The sequence below is a fragment of the Lampetra planeri genome, chromosome 19 (assembly GCF_965212315.1).
Source record: "Lampetra planeri chromosome 19, kcLamPlan1.2.h2, whole genome shotgun sequence".
Taxonomy (NCBI): Eukaryota; Metazoa; Chordata; class Hyperoartia; order Petromyzontiformes; family Petromyzontidae; genus Lampetra; species Lampetra planeri.
The window spans coordinates 10,777,338-10,797,886 of NC_136125.1; the positions used below are offsets into that span (position 1 = coordinate 10,777,338).

The 20,549-nt window shown below is 45.7% G+C and overlaps 3 protein-coding genes across 9 annotated transcripts in view; 1 reads left to right on the plus strand and 2 right to left on the minus strand.

Annotated features, from left to right (window-relative positions):
* Nucleotides 1–572, minus strand: part of LOC144724102 (uncharacterized) — a 35,801-nt gene extending 35,229 nt beyond the window's left edge. For all 3 annotated transcript variants that reach the window (XM_078602983.1, XM_078602982.1, XM_078602981.1), the window contains exon 1: nucleotides 293–572. Coding sequence is in view for 2 of the 3 variants with exons in the window: in XM_078602982.1 (XP_078459108.1) it covers nucleotides 293–356 (64 nt within the window). In the remaining variant the exon portion in view is untranslated. The remainder of the gene's footprint in view (nucleotides 1–292) is intronic.
* A 111-nt stretch (nucleotides 573–683) lies between these two features.
* MTIF3 (mitochondrial translational initiation factor 3) lies at nucleotides 684–14,357 on the plus strand. 4 transcript variants are annotated; one of them, XR_013586440.1, is made up of 6 exons: nucleotides 684–906; nucleotides 3,614–3,901; nucleotides 6,561–6,878; nucleotides 11,176–11,330; nucleotides 12,314–12,743; nucleotides 13,673–14,357. XR_013586440.1 is itself a non-coding variant. In XM_078602987.1 (6 exons), exons 2-5 carry the CDS (start codon nucleotides 3,661–3,663, stop codon nucleotides 12,677–12,679), a joined length of 1,080 nt encoding a protein of 359 aa, XP_078459113.1. In that variant the 5' UTR covers nucleotides 685–906; nucleotides 3,614–3,660; the 3' UTR covers nucleotides 12,680–12,694; nucleotides 13,673–14,357. The 4 variants fall into 4 exon arrangements, 3 of the variants coding, with proteins under 3 accessions (XP_078459114.1, XP_078459112.1, XP_078459113.1); XM_078602987.1 differs by having other exon boundaries at nucleotides 685–906; nucleotides 12,314–12,694; XM_078602988.1 differs by having other exon boundaries at nucleotides 684–941; nucleotides 12,314–14,357.
* On the minus strand, nucleotides 12,977–20,440 carry GTF3A (general transcription factor IIIA). 2 transcript variants are annotated; one of them, XM_078602985.1, is made up of 10 exons: nucleotides 20,158–20,440; nucleotides 19,343–19,414; nucleotides 18,663–18,763; nucleotides 16,827–16,923; nucleotides 16,622–16,710; nucleotides 16,035–16,108; nucleotides 15,857–15,940; nucleotides 14,822–15,051; nucleotides 14,363–14,416; nucleotides 12,977–13,967 (listed from the first exon to the last, which is right to left on the minus strand). In XM_078602985.1, exons 1-10 carry the CDS (start codon nucleotides 20,272–20,274, stop codon nucleotides 13,473–13,475), a joined length of 1,413 nt encoding a protein of 470 aa, XP_078459111.1. In that variant the 5' UTR covers nucleotides 20,275–20,440; the 3' UTR covers nucleotides 12,977–13,472. The 2 variants fall into 2 exon arrangements, with proteins under 2 accessions (XP_078459111.1, XP_078459110.1); XM_078602984.1 differs by lacking the exon at nucleotides 19,343–19,414 and having other exon boundaries at nucleotides 20,158–20,437.
* Nucleotides 20,441–20,549: the final 109 nt, after the last annotated feature.

Below are 20,549 nucleotides of genomic sequence, written 5' to 3' on the forward strand. Positions count from 1 at the left end.
ACGTTTGTCGATTTTAACAATTTGCTTTTTTAGTAGTTTTTTTTTTATTATCGCCCCGAGATTTGAAATAACCAACCATTTTCTCCCCCTGGGAGACTTTTTTTCTCGTCTCTAAATGAACGTATCCACCTGGATTCGCAATACAATCACATTCACGTCGCCACGTATCCCTGTAAAGGCACACAACACCATGCAACGTAAAGTAATATCACAACGCAAGGGTCCATTTAAAAGAATACAAATACACACAGTACAAGCATAACAATTTCGCCCCGAGACACGCGTGACTTACAGATGCACAGCCAATCTAAATCTTGTGGGTTCAGATCCCGGAGATTCAAGACTTCGCCTGCCATGATCTTGCCCGTCGGGTTAAAGCTTAAACCCACAATGGCAACAATTTAAATGCCAATTATAAAGTTGCCGACAAGAGACTGGAATCTTGTTTTTTTTAAAAAGTTGTTTCCTTTCATTCAAAGTTTAAAGGAACACGCCCTGCACTGAGAGCGAGAGAGAGAGAGGCAGAGAGAGAGAGCCACACCACGCAAGTTGCGAATGAGAAGGGGATACGATCTGCGGTCCTACAGGAATAAAAACTCCGGCCCTACACTGCCCTCTTGTGGCTGTGACCAGCAATCATCTCAGCTCACTCATCTCTCTCGCTGTGTGTGGGGGGGGGATATGACCCGGTGGTTATTCCAGCGTCACGTTCGCGTCACGTTTCTTTCCTCTCGGAAGCGATTTGGTAGTTCTCTCTCTCTTTCGTTGTTGTTGTTGTTATCGTCGTCGTTGTTGAGACATTTGGTTCTGAGTTTATAATTCAGCTTACACGCCTTCTGCAGGAGCCTCGCTGCGCGGACGACCGAAGCGAAACCTCCCACCCAACCACCTTGAGATTATCCAAAGGCAAAACAAAAGTTTCACAGCATTTTCACACGACGGTGCGTGCATCGATTACGAACCCTCCAACCCTCTCGCCCAGCCCGACCGCTCGAGTTCGATTCGCTACCGAACTGGGACCCAATCCCTCCGCGAGCAGCCCGGACGAAGTTTGGTCACAAACAACAGACGTCTTCACCTACCTAGCTTCGTCTCCGAGGCGTGGGGGGAGGGATGGGAGTAAGCCTGTCATCCAGCGGTGGATTGACAAGGGCACTGTGTGTACATTATTATTGTTGTAATGTGGCACATTTGCTGGTGGCGTCTTTGGCGAGGCTTCGTTGCTGAGCGCTTGCTATGTTATCGCGACGTGAGACGGAATCGTTGCCAGTGCCCGGATTAAGCTAAGTGCGGGTCCTGTAGCATACTTTATAAAGGGGCCTTAAATAAATAAGAACCATAAATATTAAAAACATTAATTTTTACTTGCAGAGTCAAGTAATTGTATTTTTTTACTTGCTATACAGCCAGATAATACGACAAATCGCTAACCTTAAACACCCAGTCGTTTATAAAAGTTGAAGGCGGTATAGTACTATAGTAATAGAGCAAGTGCAGAACCACTGAACCGGAATTGATAGCTTGAAAGCATTTAGCGCGGGGGCCCTTGAAAGTGCGGGCCCGTAACTTCTACATATGTAGTAGCACATATGTAGTAGTACATATGTAGCTACATTAAGTGTGCCCCAAATAATGTAGTAGTACATATGTAGCTACTTTTGCTCGTTGCTTGTACGTGATGCTGGTGACACACCACTGCTGATGGATTCGTTAAGACCCCAGGGGCCACCGTTAAACTTGACCACGATGTGCTTGCGGCTTTTGCTGGTTGGGTTTCTCGTGAAAATGTCATCTTTCTTTGTTGCCAAACGGCCACAATTAATTGGTGATCTCAGCCAAACGTCCCAATTCAGTATCCAGAGAGTTCACGCTGTGATAGTCTGGCATGTAAGTGTAAATAAGTTGGAATCTCAGAAGAAAAAAAAGATTCCCGCTCAAGCGAGCATCGACGCGGTTCTCCTAGCCCCGGGTCGGTGGTGGGAATTCGACAGTTCTATGGCGAGGACGAGTTCATCCAGTGCTACTACTGCAGTGGTAATAATAGTTCATGTCCGGGACGGCTGGCAACTTGGGTGCAATTGGAGATGCGCGTGGTGTTTCTTTGAGTATGAAGGATCACGTTTGAGGACATAAGTCCCCGTCAGAAACCGCGGGTCAGACTGCCACAAGGGCACTTGAATCGTACCCGTGACAGTCCCCGGTTGTGGTGATAGATTGTTAAGGAAGGCATTCGATACGGATTCTGACTTAATTTGCCCACGCTAATTCATCATTGCATTGGGCTCCTCAAGAGAGACGACACCGTGGCTACAAAAAACCTGGTGCTTTAAACATTAATTGGCCTCGCAGAATGCTGCGCTGTTCCATGCAGGCGCGCGCGCATGGGAATTGATCGGGGCTTGGGACATTTTCAGACCTGCTTTGATACGGACATTCCGTGTTCGCCCCCTTCGCGGATCGGTGCTGCTTCAGAGCCGTGGCTGTGGGCCATGAGAAATTAAACGCTCACATTTTACAGCCCTTTGTCATCAACCCGCTGCATGAAAAATATTTGTGTTAGCGTAGGTGCAAATCGTGGTCTTGGTACTCAAAGAAAGATACACTGGAGTCAAAAGATTTGTCATTTTAGGTGTTCTAGCAGCGGACTAAATTGTATGTTTTGGTGCATGGCGTATAGTCTAATGTGGAAATTGTGTGGTTGATCGGGCTTTCCAGACATGGTCCTAAAGGTCATTCAAATGTCCAATCAGACTATGGGATGTTGGCTATCAACAACAAGGCAACTCCTATGACTAATTGGGAATGGGACGCAAGCGTAGGATTGATCACCCTGTCGCTGGCCGCCTTTGGGGAGGGTGTATAGTGTGAAAGGCCGAAACACCCTAGGAACCAAAGGTTCACTACTGACGATGCGCTCCCCAAATTTCACCAGGCTCACTGTTCATGAACTCTTGGAAGTGCTTGCACAAAGGATAGTAACATCTCATCCTGTGTTCTTGGAATCTGAATTTGGTGCATGGCGTATGGTCTAATGTGGAAATTGTGTGGTTGATCGGGCTTTCCAGACATGGTCCTAAAGGTCATTCAAATGTCCAATCAGACTATTTCAGTATTCACTTCATGGAGATCTTGACCGAGTGACCGATGTAAATTCTAATAGTGGCTAATGTAAAACTGGATTTGATGGAATGTATTTCAGGATCCAGCTGTCATCATGGCCAGTGACTTTGATGCCACTACACCTCGCCAATGTTGTGTACCCTTTGCTAATCGGCAAAAATCTGAAACCCAAAATGTAGACGTTGGACTCTTAAATATGATGGTCCCAGAGGTTGATTGGTTTCACACTCACAGGGCAGGGTCAGCCTAAAGTCCTACATGGTTTAAGTCTCGTGACAAACAATCAGCAAAGCAAGTAATTAGCCTCTCATGGAGTGTGTCACTAAAGCTAGTAGAAAGTTATTAAAGCCTGCCACTGGTCACGAGCGTGGTCTAATATATTCTTGTACCCTTATACACACAGTAAGGGCAGTGGAATTGTTACCGTGCGCACCGGCGGTAACGTAATTGTCACTGCTTAAACTTATGTTGCGTTCGTTCACGTGCGCTGCAGTCTGCCGCCAAGAGCACCAGGCTGCGCCTGGTGTTGACGAGGTGGCAATGGTGGCGTCCTGCTTGCTGCAAGGAGCGTCTTTGGGCCTGCTCTCCCGGCTGACGTGCTCCTGTCCGCGGGCCTGGCTGCGCAAGTCGGCGGCGGCGGTGGGGGGCGGCTGCCGCCCTGTGTCGTTGGCGCGGGGGCTGGCGGGACGCGCGTGGCGCACCGCACTGCCACCCGCTACTGCTCCGAAACAAGTGGCGCACGTGCAGTGGCAAACGGCGAGGCCGTACGGGAACGACGCGGGTAAGCAACCGACCGCTGCCGATGTAAATAACACCCCCCCCCTCCGCCGCCTCTTATCACTGGCACATCCGAGCTGAGCCAGCGCGGGGCACTCGCAGTGCGGGCGGTTTTCCACTGGCCGTTTGGCGTGCCGAGCTGGAACAGACGATTGCCTGTGTTGCGATCGAAACGTCGTGATCTATTTTCTATCTACGTGACTTTACCGAAAGACCCAAAGGGTATGGAACAATACCGTGGTAGGCCGGCCTCACAAGACATCTGCATCTGGCTCAGAGCTCAACAGGGTCAGGGGGTTGAGTTTAATGCTGCGTTAATTGCTCGTGACGTAGTCAGTCAGTTCGCCGTGAGGATATTCACGGCGTCATCTACATGCGTCAAGACTCATTTGTTGCTTGTGACGTCGGTGGCACGGCGCGGCTTGTGCAGTGGAAAAACAACTTGGAGCCTCCTGACCCATGTCAGGCTGGCTCTACACAGTCCCAGCGCAGCTCTGTTTTACGGTGGGAGAGCGGTATATTAGATTTGTGTGAGATTGTTCAATATTTGTTTTACATTTTTCAGAGTATTAGAGGTCATTTGTTTTCCATCTTGATGGCATTATCGTTTGCTTTGAAAGCGTTCATTAGACTGCACCTTCCTCCCCAATTTCTCCAGTCTGTACCTGCCTAAGAACATTGGGGTAAGAACATTGCGCTATGAACCTAGTGACCTCCGTGCAACTTCCAGCCACGGCTAATGCGAGGAGCAAGTGAATTCGTCAGCCCACGCTGACCAGCATGGTGAGGTATGGTCAAACAATCCGATGATCAACATAGCATGGGGGGAAGAACCCTCTTCAGTAATGGATTGACAAAGGGCTTTCAGTTAGTATAAAATGATTGAACTATTTGACAATGGTAATGAATCCCATACAAAAATTGTAAATTGAGTTTTTCACTGAAACAGTCCAAACATACAAATCAATTGAAATGCAATGTTATTGACAATTCTGCTTAAAATTCACCAAGCATGTCTGTCGCCAGGTGCTCATTTACTGTCGCTTGACACGATTTGCAGGGTTTTCCCTACGTTGGTGTGCTAATTATTAGGAGTGTAACAACGCATTAATTCAACCATTAAAATCAGTTTTCACACTCGGAGTATACGGATCACACTGTGCCTCTGAGAATTCTTGATGATACACAGTTTACGCAAATTATATGCACATAATATGCTTATGTTATATTTAGGCCAACGTGAACAAAACTGAACAAACTAGAATAAAAAAATAAACTAAATGTGATATAAACAAGAGAGTAAAAATAACTTTAAAAAATGTAGGTACTTAGATCGAAAGTAAGAATGGTGACAATGCATCAATTACCGACGCATCAACTACATGCCTACTAATGATGCCAGCTACCAGTTAAATCTTACTCTGTCATGTCCATGTTCCCTTGAGGCACCACATGTACAGCTTTTCCATCGAGATCGAGCGTAGAACACCGCAATCGTTTTTGAACAGTGGACATGCTGACACATCTTGTTTAAAAAAAAAAAATCAGAGGACCGTTCTGCTCCGTTCGGCCCGCACTTAATATTCCCCGCTAGGAATGAGCGGATCGGGTGCAGACGCAGCCGTCTGAGAGTTGGGCAGAGCCCCATCAAACTCACTGGACTGAGGAAATGTTCCCTCCTCAAGCAGCCCATCCACATTCTAGATTTGAAGCTTTCGTGACTGCAAGGATTCATATTCTTAGGTTTTTTCAGTAAAGTCACGTAGGTAAAAAAATTAAATTAATAAAAATAAAATAAAAAATAAAATAAAAATGACCACGTTTCGGAGGCAACACAAGCTTCCGTCTTCAGGTGGAACCGTCACAGCACGATAGCTGTATCAAGTGAGAGTTTTGTGTTGCCTCCGAAACGTCGTGATTTTTATTTTATTTTTATTTTACTTTTATTAATTTTAATTTTTTACCTACGTGACTTTACCGAAAAAAACCTAAGAATATGAGCCCATCCACACGTTGTCACACGGGAGTTGCTTCCTCAGCACCGTTGACACGCCATTGGACAGGCGAGCGGCGGAGTAAACTTTTGCAGTCGGGATTACTGCCATCTCCGTGAGTTTTAATAAATAGATGGAGTTTACAGCCATTTGTCAATGCACTGTTGGGCGAAGGCCTCCCTGTGCTGTGATCAGTCACAAGCGTTTTGACCATACATCACCACATTGGGGAATGCGTGTCGGTGCAAAGGAGTTGGATCTCCAACTGCGTGTGTTTGCCACACTACCCCAGTTTACATGCATAGAGAATTTCTGTTTTCAAAAAGGATTGCTAATGAATAGCACATGCATCAGAATGTTTAAGTGTTCCTTTTGTAAAATTGAACATTTAATAATTCTCATGCTGACATGTAACATTAACATTTCAACAAGAATGCTCATATCAGTAATTAGAGTGACACAGAATAAAGTGCGTGACATTCCCGTGCGAGACGTAACAATGAAATGCCAGTCGAATCTGAACGCTCAGAATGATTTATTTCATTGCTCCACTTGTTTGTTGCACCGTGCATTTCATAAAGTATTTCCGAGGCATTTGTCATTCGGTGACTCTTTTCAATTCCCCCACTTTGCAACGTGTCCGACTGCCCTTTGCCAAACCTCCGCCAGAGATGGGAGGCACGGACCGCGAACAACACGAGACGGCGGGGAAGCCCAGGAAAAAGACGCCCCCCCCAGGCAAGCAGACCGTCAGCAGCATCGGCCGCAGGATCGAGGCGCGGGTCGTTCACCTCGTCGACGAGAACGGGAACGACCTGGGCCACGTGCACCGGGCCAACGCCATCCGCATGATGGAGGAACGAGGGCTCAAGATGGTGGCCCTGCGGGAGGATGCCGACCCGCCGTTGTACCGGCTCATGTCGGGCAAGCAGATCTACAACGAGCAGCTGAAGCTTCGGCAAAAGCAGCAGGACAAGCCCCAGAGTGGTACGGGGATGAGGGGGGGGCATACCTCGCACACAACAACTATGATGCTCATACGAATCTTAATAAAAGTATAAGTACAGGAATACATTTTTGGTTGGAGAAACCTCAAGGAGTTTGCGCACGTGTTATAATAATGATTTATTGCCCTTTGTCAGTCCACTTGTGCATGAAGGTTTCCTGATGACGTCAGTTACGAGGTTTGTTTGACCATACTTCACCACGCTGGTCAGTGTGGGATGGTGAACCGGCGGCCTGGACCAGGTTACATAACTCGTCACTGGAGTTGCCCGTGGCCGGGTCTCGAACTCGCGTCGCTGCGCAGTGCTCGAACCACTGCGTCAACGCACGACCCCAGTAGTCACGATGATGTCAAGTATTTACCAGGAGAGCTTCCCTTGAGTCTCTAGACTCGTTTTTCAGGAGGCTTCTGCATTGTGATCCCAAGACCATTGATGAGTATTTGGCTTAATTTGAGAAGAAACCGGAGTACCCAGAGAAACCCCACCACACTCAGCACCTCCTGGCCACCTCGCAGCCCCGCACCTACAACGTCCGGCAAGCCCTGGCAGTCACCCATTCAAGCGCCAAACCAAGCGCGACACCAAGCGCGACCCTGCTTAATTTCCGAGGTCTGACGAGAGTCAGCTGATCGTATGGCGTCTGTTCCTACGAGCATTGTCACTTGCCACTGAACGCTGGCACACAGCGGACACCTTGAGCATCTTTGCCAAAGTATTTCTGCTGCGAGTGTGTTTTGTATTCTACCTGGGTAATCACTTGAGATGGGAGCATCTCGTTCGCAAGGGTGTAAATTGGGAGTGGAGATTTTAACACGTAGGCTTTCGCGACAGATATCATCCATAAGAGGTTTTGTGGGTAAGATCGCGTAAATATAAATGTGTTGTTAAACCTGCCACCATTCATTAACCCCCCACCCACCCTTCCGGCCTCCGCACGTGAGGTGCTCACAAGTGATGCCATCACATCTATCCCTCTATTTAAGGAACGAAACAGGAGGATTTCTCCACAAATCTGGATATCTGCCTGATGAAGCTAGTTGTAATTACTGGCGAAACGTCGTACTCAGATTGTAAATGTTGCGGATTTTCTCTCCAACATACCGGTGTGCTGTTCTAGTCACGAATTGGCAGGTTCTGTTCACGTGACAAAACTTACTAATTGGCTGTGTCGGGTGGTGGCGGGTTTAAGGACGCATTTATATTTACGCGATCTCACCCAAAAACCCTCTATTGTGGATGGGAGTGGAGATTTGGTCAATGAAGATACGGTTCGCTACCCCGAATTAACGTTTTTCATCACGCGAGATGTCTGCACGCAACGATTAGCCACCGCTCAAGGTTAAACGGCTTGTCCGAGACGTTGAGCATCACAATGCAATTCAAGAATCAATTATTTTTGTTTTTTTCTTTATATCGTGCTGAATGTATCTCGTGGCTGCAGGGGTAAGATGAATCAATTGCGCGCAATGTAATTTTAAAACAACATTCTTACGTCGATTCTTACCCATGTATCATGAGCATACTCAAATAATAAGAATAGATTAATCGATCCGTTGTTGTCGTATGAAAAACTAAAAAAAGTGTAATTCGAACTGTGGGATTAACAGGAAAAATATCTAAAAGGTAACATTTACAGTAATGCCCTTCTTCAGAGCACGTTGTTACGTGGTTAACGTGATGAAAGAAATCTGAACAGTGCAATGAGAATACATATTCGCAAACACGAGGGCCTGGACCTAATATCTGAGTTTAATGAGCTGAACTTGTTCCATCGTAGTAATGGCCTGATTACATTTTAAAGAACACTATAAAAGTTAATAGCTTTTTCTTTTATCCGCTGCAAAAAAAAATAACTTCACGTCTAAAAATTAAAGCCCCTCTCTATACAATGGTAGCCACTTAAAAAAAACGAAAGCTTTGTTCCTTGGATGTTCCACGTTTAGTTTTCTCCTCTCACTTAAAAGAGTGCATTTCCATTCCGATAACATGCCGTGTTTCATCCGGCTCCTTTTCCCGGGGGGCTTGTGTCGAGCACCCTTGCAATTTCCAAGTTGTATCGACACGTTTCACCCACCTCCACCAACGCCCCATGGTACACGTGGAATGACAATACGCGAACACGATGATTCGTGTAAACGAGTCTACACGCCAACAATTGCGATTGGCAACCCGATGATTGCTCTGCGCGTTGTCCCACTGCGCTCGCAATGCCTCATCCAGCGCATCCAAAGTTGCACGCAAGCTTTATGCCCGCATCAATCACGAAAAGCGTATCCCGCAACAAAAACCGGGACCGTAAGCTTTTTTTGAGATTTACCGTATTTACTGGAACAATTTTGACGGCTGTCAAAAATAATCCACCTCTCGAGCGCTTCATTTTTTGTCTCCCAAAGTTAAACGGCCAATTTGCTGTTTCAGCGCACAAATGTCCCGGGCCTCTGCCGCGACCAGGAAAATGCGCACGTGATGGGGCTAATGGACATGCACTCTTCAACTGGAAGGGCCTCCCTCCGTTCAGTCGGCACATCGATCGCATCTCTTGCCGCGGAATTGTGGAGGTGGGGTTAAACCAGCTGTGCCTCTGATCCTCCGTGATCCACCTCTGCGTGCTTTGTTAACAACGATGCGGTTGTGTTTCTTAGATGTGGCCGAACGGCAACAACGCGGTGTATGATATAGCGTCTGAATGCAACCGCATCTAAAGACGCTTTTATCATCATCATCGGCCATGATCAATCCTTCCCCGAGCCGTTGCCATACCTGATGCGACAAGAAAGGGATGGAAGTGGGAGTGGGATAGGGAAATAATAATCTTGCATTTCATAAAGAATCTTTCACAACGAATTCTCAAAGCGCTGTAAAATACACACACGACGTTCCCAAGTAGGAATAAATTCCCAACAACACAACAAAAGCTGATATCTACACTCGCAATATAGATGAAGAAATACAAAGCCAATAATCATGATCATTACACTCACAGTATTGGTAAAACCCAATCAGATTACCGGCAAAAGCAATGAATAACAGGTTTTCAAACTAGATTTAAAAGTGCGGACAGTCACAATTTCTGACATTGGGATAGCAACATTGCCCGGTGTTGTTGTACAGCAGCAGCATGCACGATTACCCAGCAGCGTTCGGCTCTTTGACGCACGTACGTCGAACTTACTTTCGCACCGTACGTAGCCAGCCATGCTAATCGGAGGTGTGGGGGAAGGACAATAAACTAAACATTAAAAAGAAGTTGGCATCGGTATGGAGAGTAGACCGGAACTCCAGGTAATGTAAATAGCGAGGGGGGATTGCAGCGTGAGAACGGTTCACCGAGGTAATCAGGAAACATGGGAGAGAGATAGAAGAGAGAGAGAGACAGGCCTTGCGGCATTGTCCTGAATGAAGAACGATGCCTCAGAGACAGCTGGAGCAGCCAGGGCACCACGCCAGTGAGTCCCACGGTGTCCTCAGGGAGCCAGGCACATCGCAAATCTCAGAGCAGTGGTGAAGCAGCAGACGGCTGTCCGCTCTGCAAGAAGGAAATGATGATGAATACCTTCCACATTAGATACAAGTGCCGAGGCTGCATTGTACAGCACTGAGTTGCCACAGGAAAATATATAAGTGCTTCAATGTCAAAATACCTAAAGCCTGCCTCGTTCATACCACATCAAATTGTACTCTCCTTTATATCATTATGGGAAGTATACCACCTATCTGATTGGCGTTTTATGATTCGCCTTCACTTATTTTTGATGACTTTTAACAAGTCACAGCGCGATCAAAGCGAATGTTCTTTGTTGGGAAATTTGTACCGCCTGCTTGGAACGGGCTCATTCTGATGTGTTTGTGTTGTTCTTTTATTTACATTCGCCTTGAAGGTAACATTTCCATGTCATTTGCCTAAATTACAAATTTTATTAGTACGTTTTTTCTGAATAGCGTTCCACACATCAACGCGGATTAGAGGAGTTATCGTGCACAGGGACTCCTCTACTTACGAACAGACCTCTGGAACCGAACTCGTTTGTAAAAAGAGGATTCCCTGCAATCCTTCCCAACAGGCCATTGAATATTGTGAACGCGATTAGTTCCATATTCTACAGAAAAGTGTCAGCATTCAATCAATGTATTTAATTCATGTGTATTGAAATTATAGTGGAGGGGCATCAATTAAAGGTATTTTAAGACCGTTTTTTTGTACGGTACGTATGGATTTGGACAGTAAAAAGGCTTGCGCATTTAATGCTCAGTTTGTATTTTACATTTACTCGCTTTAGGCCAGACGCAGATCAAGGAAATTTCATTCTCGGCCGACATCGGGAAGAGTGACCTGGATGTGAAGGTGCGGAAAATCCAAGAGTGGGTGCTGGAGAAACGACACCACGTGAAGGTCACCATCAAGAACACGAAGAACTCCGACACCGATAAAATGGTCAGTGGTGTTGGTCTAGCGATAATTTTTTTCATTTTCGTCCATTGTTGTAGTAAACCAGAAGTCTGCAGCAATTAACCCTTTACCTTTCCGAGACGTCTGAAAATTGCAGCGTGGGTGTCCCGTTCGCCGCCGAATCTCTGAACGTGCAAGCGGTACAGCGTTAGTTTTATTTAGAGGCGTTGCGCCTTGAAGACGTTCTACTCACTGTAGAGAACTGTCGTTTATATTTTAGTTTTTTATCGGTTCACTATATGGTAGTCATTATATAGTGTAGTGTATACCCAGTTACTTAAAGTTAATAGCTCAGCTCATTGGAGAGTATATTGAGTACATTGATTATATTGATGTATTTTATATTTAGCTTTTTCACATCGGTTTATTGTATGGAAGTAGGGTAGTTGCAGTTCTTTAGCGTCAATATGCTAAATTCCTGTTGATATGTAAACTCCTTTGTCAAGGCACTCTGCTCCTCCCACCCAGCTTAAAATACACTGCCAAGCTTAGCGGTGTTCATTAGGACGCTGTCTTTCAGACAGCTCTGGTCTTCACCTGAGGACGGCTGTTTGTGTTGTGGCCGAAACGTCGTTAGAATTAAATTAAATTTTTATTATTTTATTATTTCCCTTCTATGTGACTTTACCGAAAGAACCAAGAAGATGTAGCGACACTACCGCACTCTATGATAGCTGGCGCCAAACTGTGCCATGTCTTCCCGCAGGACCTTCCGATTCCGTTCTGATAACGCACACGTGCATTACATGTGCCTCAACGGAATGAATTAAGAACTGGAATCATGTTGGGAACGACTCTCCCTACAGACTTTTGAACACCTACCCAGTGTTGAAACCACCACAATTTTACCTCCCCGAATGTGGACTAAATGCAACTGCTAAAATGAAGATATGGTTCACAAGCGCATAAAAATAAGGCTTGGAATACGACGACGATTACGATGTTGGCAAACCCCTCTCTCAATTCAGTTGGCGATGGCAGGATCTGTGCTGGTGCCCATCGCAGACAACGCCACGTACGCGTCCGCGCCGCGCGCAGTCAACGACGGCGCCACCGTCACGTGCATCCTGCGGCACATGTCGGAGCGCGAGCGAGCCGAGCAGCGTCGCAAGCAGGGCGCAGATGGCGCAAGGGCGACCAAGAGCCAGCCGAAGATGGAGGCTCACAAAGGGCCGGAGGTGGTGGCAGTACAAGGAAGGGAGGCGTCTGGAGAGGAAGCAGACAGCCCGACTGCTGGTGGAATTGGCTCTACAGCGCAGGAGCAAGCCCCGGAACAAGCCCCGGAGCTTGCCAGCCAGAACACGCCGCATGAGCCCAAAGATGGGAGATCCTGACTCTATAAAAAAAAGGTGTAATATTTTTCCACGTACGCAGATTATTCTGAAAGCGTCGCTTCAGGTAGAATTGAAACTGTCCAGATTCCACTTTTCGTTACTCGTATGACTTTGCAATTGGTATCAAGTCTCTCTTGGGCTTTGATGGGTTGTTTTTCCACACTTTTTGTTTGCACAATTATTCTCTCTGATTTGCGTACAAATTTACTTGGAATGTCACTTTGAAAAAAAAAATGCCGTTGTAATTTTACTTTCATATGTACATCCAATAAAACAAATTGCCCAGTCGTTACGAAATAATAGCTTCAGAAGTTTATTTATAAAGAAGAAATAATCTGCAGAACAATCTCTACTTTCATGTTTATTCACTGCAAGTGGACAAAAGAAATTTGAAACAAAAAACATTTACTGCACTACTTATGCAGTATTCAGAAGAGAAATTGTGAAAACAATATAACAGCTAGGCATGTGCAAATGTACAAGTTCTGTTATGATTGACAATGCAGGCGTGCAATTACATATTACACAGCTGTAGCCATTAACGTGTATTCACAAGTACCTTTTGAACACAGTAACTCAGCCAGCTGGAAATGCAATTTGGCTTCACTCTTAATGCATAGCGGGTTTTCAAATACATATCAAAATTCATGCAAAGCACACATTATTCGTTTAAATGAATATTACCTTTATTCATATTGACGGTGATGTATGTGCCCACTTTCAAGATGCTTACATGACCACAAAGCTTTGATTTTGCAGCGTACAAAAACCACACGCCCAAGGGGTTCATTCCTCACATGGAGGCTTCATTGTCAATCTGGTCTTCGATCGGCGATATTTGCAGCCTATCGACATTATCTTTGCAACCAATCGGAATCGGACCACCTCGTTTGTCTCTGCTACACATTTTAATGACGCTATTTCTCTGCAAACCAGAATCTGCTTCGACTGTGTCAATCTCGGAAGTAAGCGCCGTTTCGTTTCCCTCGTCAGGCACGGTCGCAGCGCCGCCGTCCACCCCGGGTGCGGACGGAGCGTCCGGTGACCGGGCAGCCGCGTTTGTCTCGCCGCATCGCTCCTCTGTGGGGTCGCGAGAGCCGCAGCGAAGGCCAGCTGTTTCGGGCGAGCAGCAAGGAGGCGGGGAGCCGATGCTCGCCTTGCCAAACAGAATTTCTGGCAATTCTCCGTGGCACGCTTCAGTCCCCGACACGGCCTCGGAGACCACCGCGGTGTGCCGGATCCCACTGAGCCGTGACACCAACGTGCGTCTCCGACAAGCGCGCTTCTTCTGCAAACGTAACGAGGAGGAATACGTGATTTTTTTTCTCTCCGTGTAAGGCATGTACAGTGTACTAATAGGGTTTTTCCCCTTTTTTCTGGCAACAAAACTGACACCTTTTGCAAGGAATCATGCTTACATTAACCACAATACTTGCAGTCAAATGCAAACAATCAGTTTCAAAGACAATGCATAAATTATCAGAGTATTGTTTTTTGTTTGCATTTGACTGCAAGTATTGTGGTTAATGTAAGCATGATTCCTTGCAAAAGGTGTCAGTTTTGTTGCCAGAAAAAAAAGGGGAAAAACTCTATTAGTATATTTTGGTACTGGCAAAGGAGGTCCCATGATGCATGTACAGTGTATGAATAAACAATGCCGATGATTGTTGAACAATAACTTACTTTGAGTTTCTTCTTTTCGGGATCGTGCATCACCCCATGACGGTCCAAGCTTTGCTGTAAAGGCAAGGTTTGTGACTTGACAATGAAAAATGTAAACACTCGTAACACTGGCTGTGATGTCAGCCTTTATTTTGCAACAGGTGAATAGAAGCAATATTAACTAAATTAACAAAAATGCTCCATTCAGTTTTCACGTAGCATTACTTAACGTAGCCTTAGCATTGCGATTAATACGCAAATCTTAAAAATCACTATGCACCAGCCTCATGTAACTGAAAATGCTTTTCATGCGGTTTGTGGATCATTTCAGCATAATAAGCAAAAACGTAGTGTATTGGGAAAATTCTGAACCTTAAACCATCTTGATATCTCTCACTTTGTTGGTGCTTCTGTTTCAACTTCCAAAAATGACACGAATGCCATCTCATTGCTCGTGTAAATCGTAGACTTTAGATTCACCTTCATAGCAAATTTTCGTCCACAGCCAGGATGAGGGCAGCTGTGTGGGCGCACGTTTTCGTGGAAGGAGATCAGGTGGGACCGCAGGTTGAACGCCGTGGTGTAGGTTCGTTCGCAGCCGGGGTTCGGGCAGGCGAACACCTCTCGCGACTCGGCATGCGTTTGCTCATGCTCGTGCAGAAACGCCCGTCGTTTGAACGCCCGCCCGCACTCGTTGCAGACGTGACAACCTGCGACGCACAATCGAATCGTTCACCCCTTTTGCTGCTGGAACATCCGAGCCGCGCGAACGCGGGGCGTCCTCACGGCTACAGATGGGTTTTCCCACCGGACATTTGCTGCCACGTCAGTCGGTGCGCACCAACTCCCAACACGGCGGTGCCGCGCGCGCGTGTCGTCTCCGTGCGTCTCGACTCGTTCGTCGCATGCGACGTCGGTGGCGTGGCTCAAATTGTGCCATGGAAAAAAAACAGCCCGATGCCTCGCGAGCCGTCCTGGGCTGGCTCGGCATGGCCTCAGCCCAGCTCAGTTGTACAGTGGACAAGGGATAACCTTGTAACCGAGGTCAGAGTGTTATCAGAATGACGTAGATGTACAGCCCTGAGTCAAGCCGATGTTGGCGGCCTTCCCACACAGTGATGGTAGGTTATTTAACCATATTTTAACCACGCTGCTCACTGTGGGTTGAAGATTTGAAGATGGGGAGCGTAGATGTAGGCACATAGACGTAGAGTACAACGGTGTATTATTGCTGCACTGCCACCATGCACTAACCAGCATGGTGAAGAGTAGTCTTGGTTCTTTTGGTAAAGTCACGTAGAAGGGAAACATATTTATATTATTTTATTATTTCCCTTCTACGTGACTTTACCGGAAGAACCAAGAATATGAATCCCTGCAGTCACGAAAGCTTTAAATCAAAAATGGTGAAGAGTGTTTAAGCATCCCCAAATGGACATGGTGCAGAGGCCTTCATCCAGCAGTGGATTGACATAGGGGCTGTAAATAAATAAAAAACGAGAAGACGTCACGGACCTGGATGCTGCTGTGCTGCGTGCGATCGCACCTCGCTCCAGGTTTTCGCAACAAAGTTGCAGCCTTCCGTTTTGCACGTATAACCTGCACAACAAAAATATAATCAGCGGAAGTAATACACAACAGCTGCTGCAGACATTCCAACAAGCTCACCGAACCTAAACGTTCCAGCACTTACCCAAGTGGGTTTTTTCATGTCTCTTGAGTTGCCTTGCCTGAAGGAACTTCTGTTCACATCCGCTGTGGGGGCACCTGTTTGAGATAATTGGCAAAGATGAAATCCCTGTGCCAAAGGAGGTCACCCAACGATTTGCCGTGGGTTTTTTCCCCTTCAATACCATGACAAATACGTGGAAAACTGCATTTATTTTTACATATTGTAAACAATGTGACGGGTACATTTTTGTTTTATAACATCACTCACATCCGTGAGCAAAACTAAATTCTCAAATAAGTTCAGGCGGGAACATCTTTAATGTTTTTTAGGGGATCAATAGAAATTAACGTTACATGTGGGCTAAACGTTCAATCAGGGAAAAATTACTATAATTGCGTCAATGGGTTTTTTTATTACTGAAAATGGAATGTTAAGACACGAGAAAACAAAAAAGAATGTTATAATCAGGCTATTATAGTATAAATATTATGACAACCACTGGTGACTTCATGGCAACTGGCAAGCGAACTGGAACTCAAAACAATGTTTTAAACACTCTGGATATATCTTACAATGTAACAGTTTGGCAGATGATTGGCATTACATACTCGAAGGGCAGCTCCTTTGTGTGTTCATACTGATGAGTCTTCAACTGCTGGTGCTTTTTGAAAACCTTGCCGCAGCTGTCAAATTCGCACTGACAACGAACGGCGTGTACATTACGTCACTGAAATTCACATTAAAGAGTAAAAAAAACTACTGACGTGTATCAAGACACGAACGGACACCAATATATGTGTACGACATGCTCACTTTGTACGAGGGATTTTCCTTTTCATGTTTTCGTTTCACGTGCTTCTTTAAGTTGGCATTTGTGGTGAAGCCTTCACAGCATCCTTCGAACACACATCTGCAACGGCAAACAGAGAAGGCAATTCAATGCACCGTCAGTCCAGGTAAGCACGCAGTGGGTGTTTTCGCCAGCATTTGTAAGTTCAATCTTGATTTGAAGCTTTCGTGACTGCAGGTATCCATACTCTTTGGTTCTTTCGGTAAAGTCACGTAGATAGAAAATTCATACATCACGACGTTTCGATCGCAACACAAGCAACCGTCATCAGGTGGGACAACCACAGCAGGAGAACTGCTGACGTAGGAGAAAGAGTTTGTAAGTTGTCTGTCTTGGATTTCACAATAAACAAAATAGGTTTGCATCAAAGTGCCCAAAAAAAATCTACTACTTGAATAGAATTATTATATTGCAGATGCGTACCGAATCTTTTATGCCAGCGAATTAATCTTACGGTGTGTTTTTCACTTTAAGCCGAAAGCTATGTCCGTATAATTCCCACAAATATTATAATTCATACTTAAACACGACTCGATGCATGCATTGTACGCGTAATAATATATTTTCAAAGATATACCGTTAGATGCCTACTAATGTGGACCATATTGCGTATGTGTTGAGATAAACCATGACCTCTTTCAAGTGGCCTACAAAGGACACACCTTGATGAGAACACCCATGAACATTTTGATGTAAAGCTTTCGTGACTGCAGGGATTCATATTCTTGGTTCTTTAGGTAAAGTCACGTAGAAGGGAAAAAAAAATGCTTTATATATTTGTTATTATTTTATTTCCCTTCTACGTGACTTTACCGAAAGAACCAAGAATACACATGAACATGTTTACAATTAATGTACGTATGCATTTCATCGTGCATTCCTGAGGCACAGGGCAATAGACACGTACCATCTCAAGTTCATAATCTATTTTCATTACCAGCCACGTTGGTTTGTTAACGTTCAGGTCGGTTCCTATGTATGGAACTCGTACAAAGAAAAAATAAATGAAACTTGCCGAGTTTAAACGAGTTAAATTGACAGAACACGATCTGAGCAAGCACATTATGTGTACACGTAACTGCACAGAGCAACAGATGTGGAGTGATGTGTTGGTCAGGACCACGAAGATTCTGTAGCTAGCACCTCCGATTAGCAAACCTGTCAATCCATACGGTTTACCCGTATTCTTGTACAGGGAAATTGAGTTTTCAGGTCCATACGGCGTACAGCCGTTTCAATACGGGCAAAAAAAACCTCGTGTTTCTGGCTTGTGATGGGACTTTGTAGGATGAACGTTGAGATTTATAAGGGCACGAGGTGACCAATGAGGTCTGCATTGGTCTGTAATGGGGTAGGCACTGATAAGGGGTGGACAGGTATAGATTAGCGCAGTTGGCTACGTAAGATGCGAAAGAAGTTCAACATATGTACATCACTGCTGAAGCAGCTTTGATTTCCCTTGGTGTACAAGCGTGGCTGCATTGTCTCCCCGAACATAAATAAAGATGTAAAAATAAATATGTACAGTAAAACCTTGGATTGCGAGTAACTTGGTCTGCGAGTGTTTTGCAAGACGAGCAAATTTTTTTAATAAATATTAATTTGATAAAAGAGCGAGGTCTTGCAATACGAGTAGTACATATACGCTTTGTCTGCCGAGCGTCACGTGATCACAACTGATGTACGAGTGCTTTGATATACGAGTGCTTTGGATTACAAACACGTTTCCGGAACGAATTATGCTCGCAATCCAAGGTTTTACTGTACATGCGAACGGAGTGTGTCAACGAATCCGTTACCGATAGGGCCTATCTCCGGTGTGGGTGAGCCTGTGCCTGGACAGGTGGAACTTCCTCGTAAATCCCTTGGCACAGCCTTCATAGTCGCACACAAACGGCATCTGGAGTAACACAAGAGATGTTTTGATTGTTTTTTTTTATAAACGAGAGTTAAAACAGCAAATACTTGAAATGCATGTATTTCTGTACGAAATAAAAACAACAGCATACTGTGACAGAACGTTTAAAGGGAAATGCAATCAAGTTGTTCATGAACACAAACTTGTGATCTCCAATAGAAAAGAGTCTGAAACTGCTTGGGACTGACAGAAAGTCATGAGGTCTGAGATCAGATGTGATATTAACTAGCCTGACAATTTCTGACAAGCGCCTCTGCAAGCCTCTTACAGCAACGTGATTTGAACACATTTCCTGTTAAGTATTAAAGGTATAGTGCAAATAACAGTCCATATTCAGAAGGTCCCAGTGGAAACTTGCATAAACTTACTCCTGAACAATGATAATCAATCGCAGATGTGAAGATACACAGTTAAATATACAGAGGGCCTGTAAAATATTGTAATATTTGGTAATACTGCTTTGGCATCGTCCTATTAAGGGCCACCGTCCAGTCTTGGTAAATGTTGAGTTTTTATTTGTTAAATATTGTGTCCAGTGTTTGCCTCTCCAGGCCCTCGTACCCGAGCCAGTAGTAGAAATTCCATATTCCCATGGCGAGGATCAGTGCTTCCATTCGGAAAACCAATGCTGTCCTAAACATCAAATCTTACTTTAGAACAGACGGAAAAAAAAACACACGCGTAATAAACTACCCATGGGTATACATGTCCCGGCCCTTTTCTTAACGCACGACTGGATGATGGCTAACTCCTCACGTCATACGGAGGGTGGGGGTGACTTCGCCATACTTCACCACGCCGTTCCGTGGAGAATGAAGGCGTGGAGAGCAGCGGATGGAGCAAAGAAATTTGCTGCACTGCCCTCTGCTGTCCACTAAGGAGCACCGCTGGAATCAGATTGCACCCCTGTGAGATGCGTGGCCACCCATCCCAAGGACTGTCCAGGCTAAAACCTGCTGATCTTACGTCAGCAGCAGAGGGAAGAGCAGCAAATCCCATGGTTGTACTGTACTTTCTATGCCGCCACGTCCAGTACTTCCCGCTTTCACCAACGCACTGACCAGCGTGATGGATACATGTAAATCGGCATATTGTGTTCGGGTGGCAGCAATTTGTTTGTACCGCTTTCTGGCGGTACACGTGGAATTGCGATTAACTTTATTCCACTGCTGTGTAACTGTAACGCACAGTTTTGACAATAGGCCTGCAGTCGTGGGGAAATATAGCCGGGGTTTGGTTTCGTTTGGACGGGTGGCAACCGCGGTGAAGTATGGTCAAGCAACCCCTTCCCCCCCTCGCCCACTGCAGCGTGTAATAAGAGGCCTTCATCCAGCAGTGGCGAGAGGCGTGCTGACGCCCACACACTCCCGACTCACCAAGCCCTCGTGGCGGTACAGATGCTCCATGAGACGCCACTCCTTGGAGAAGGTGGCCGAGCAGCCCTCGTGCGAGCACAGGTAGAGCTTGCCCCGGACACCCGCGGCGACGGACATGGCGTGTTTTATTTTGTTGTTGTTTCAAAATCAGATTTTAAGTTTGACAGCAAACAAAAGGAGTTGGGGGAGCCGCGTGTAGGCCTTGCCGACCACGTGCTCGCTGAGAAGGGGAGACGGAGCGAGGTTGTCGCCTTGCGATTGGTCCGCGCCGCAACACGTGACCGGCTCTGTGCTAGGAAGTGCTGCCAGCTTAGAGGTTTTTTTTTTGTTTAAACCTCCAGATGTAAAACTTGTTCGTAGCTTGATTCTTGGTTCTTTCGGTAGTCACGTAG

Coding starts and splice junctions, on each gene's coding strand:
- MTIF3 (XM_078602988.1), top strand. CDS start 3,661: ATGGTGGCGTCCTGCTTGCTGCAAGGAGCGTCTTTGGGCCTGCTCTCC. Junction 3,902..6,560: donor GCCGTACGGGAACGACGCGG/GTAAGCAACCGA, acceptor AACCTCCGCCAG/AGATGGGAGGCACGGACCGC. Junction 6,879..11,175: donor GCAGGACAAGCCCCAGAGTG/GTACGGGGATGA, acceptor TACTCGCTTTAG/GCCAGACGCAGATCAAGGAA.
- GTF3A (XM_078602985.1), bottom strand. CDS start 20,274: ATGTCCGTCGCCGCGGGTGTCCGGGGCAAGCTCTACCTGTGCTCGCAC. Junction 16,924..18,662: donor ACCGGAGATAGGCCCTATCG/GTAACGGATTCG, acceptor TTGCCGTTGCAG/ATGTGTGTTCGAAGGATGCT. Junction 13,968..14,362: donor CCGAAAAGAAGAAACTCAAA/GTAAGTTATTGT, acceptor TTACGTTTGCAG/AAGAAGCGCGCTTGTCGGAG.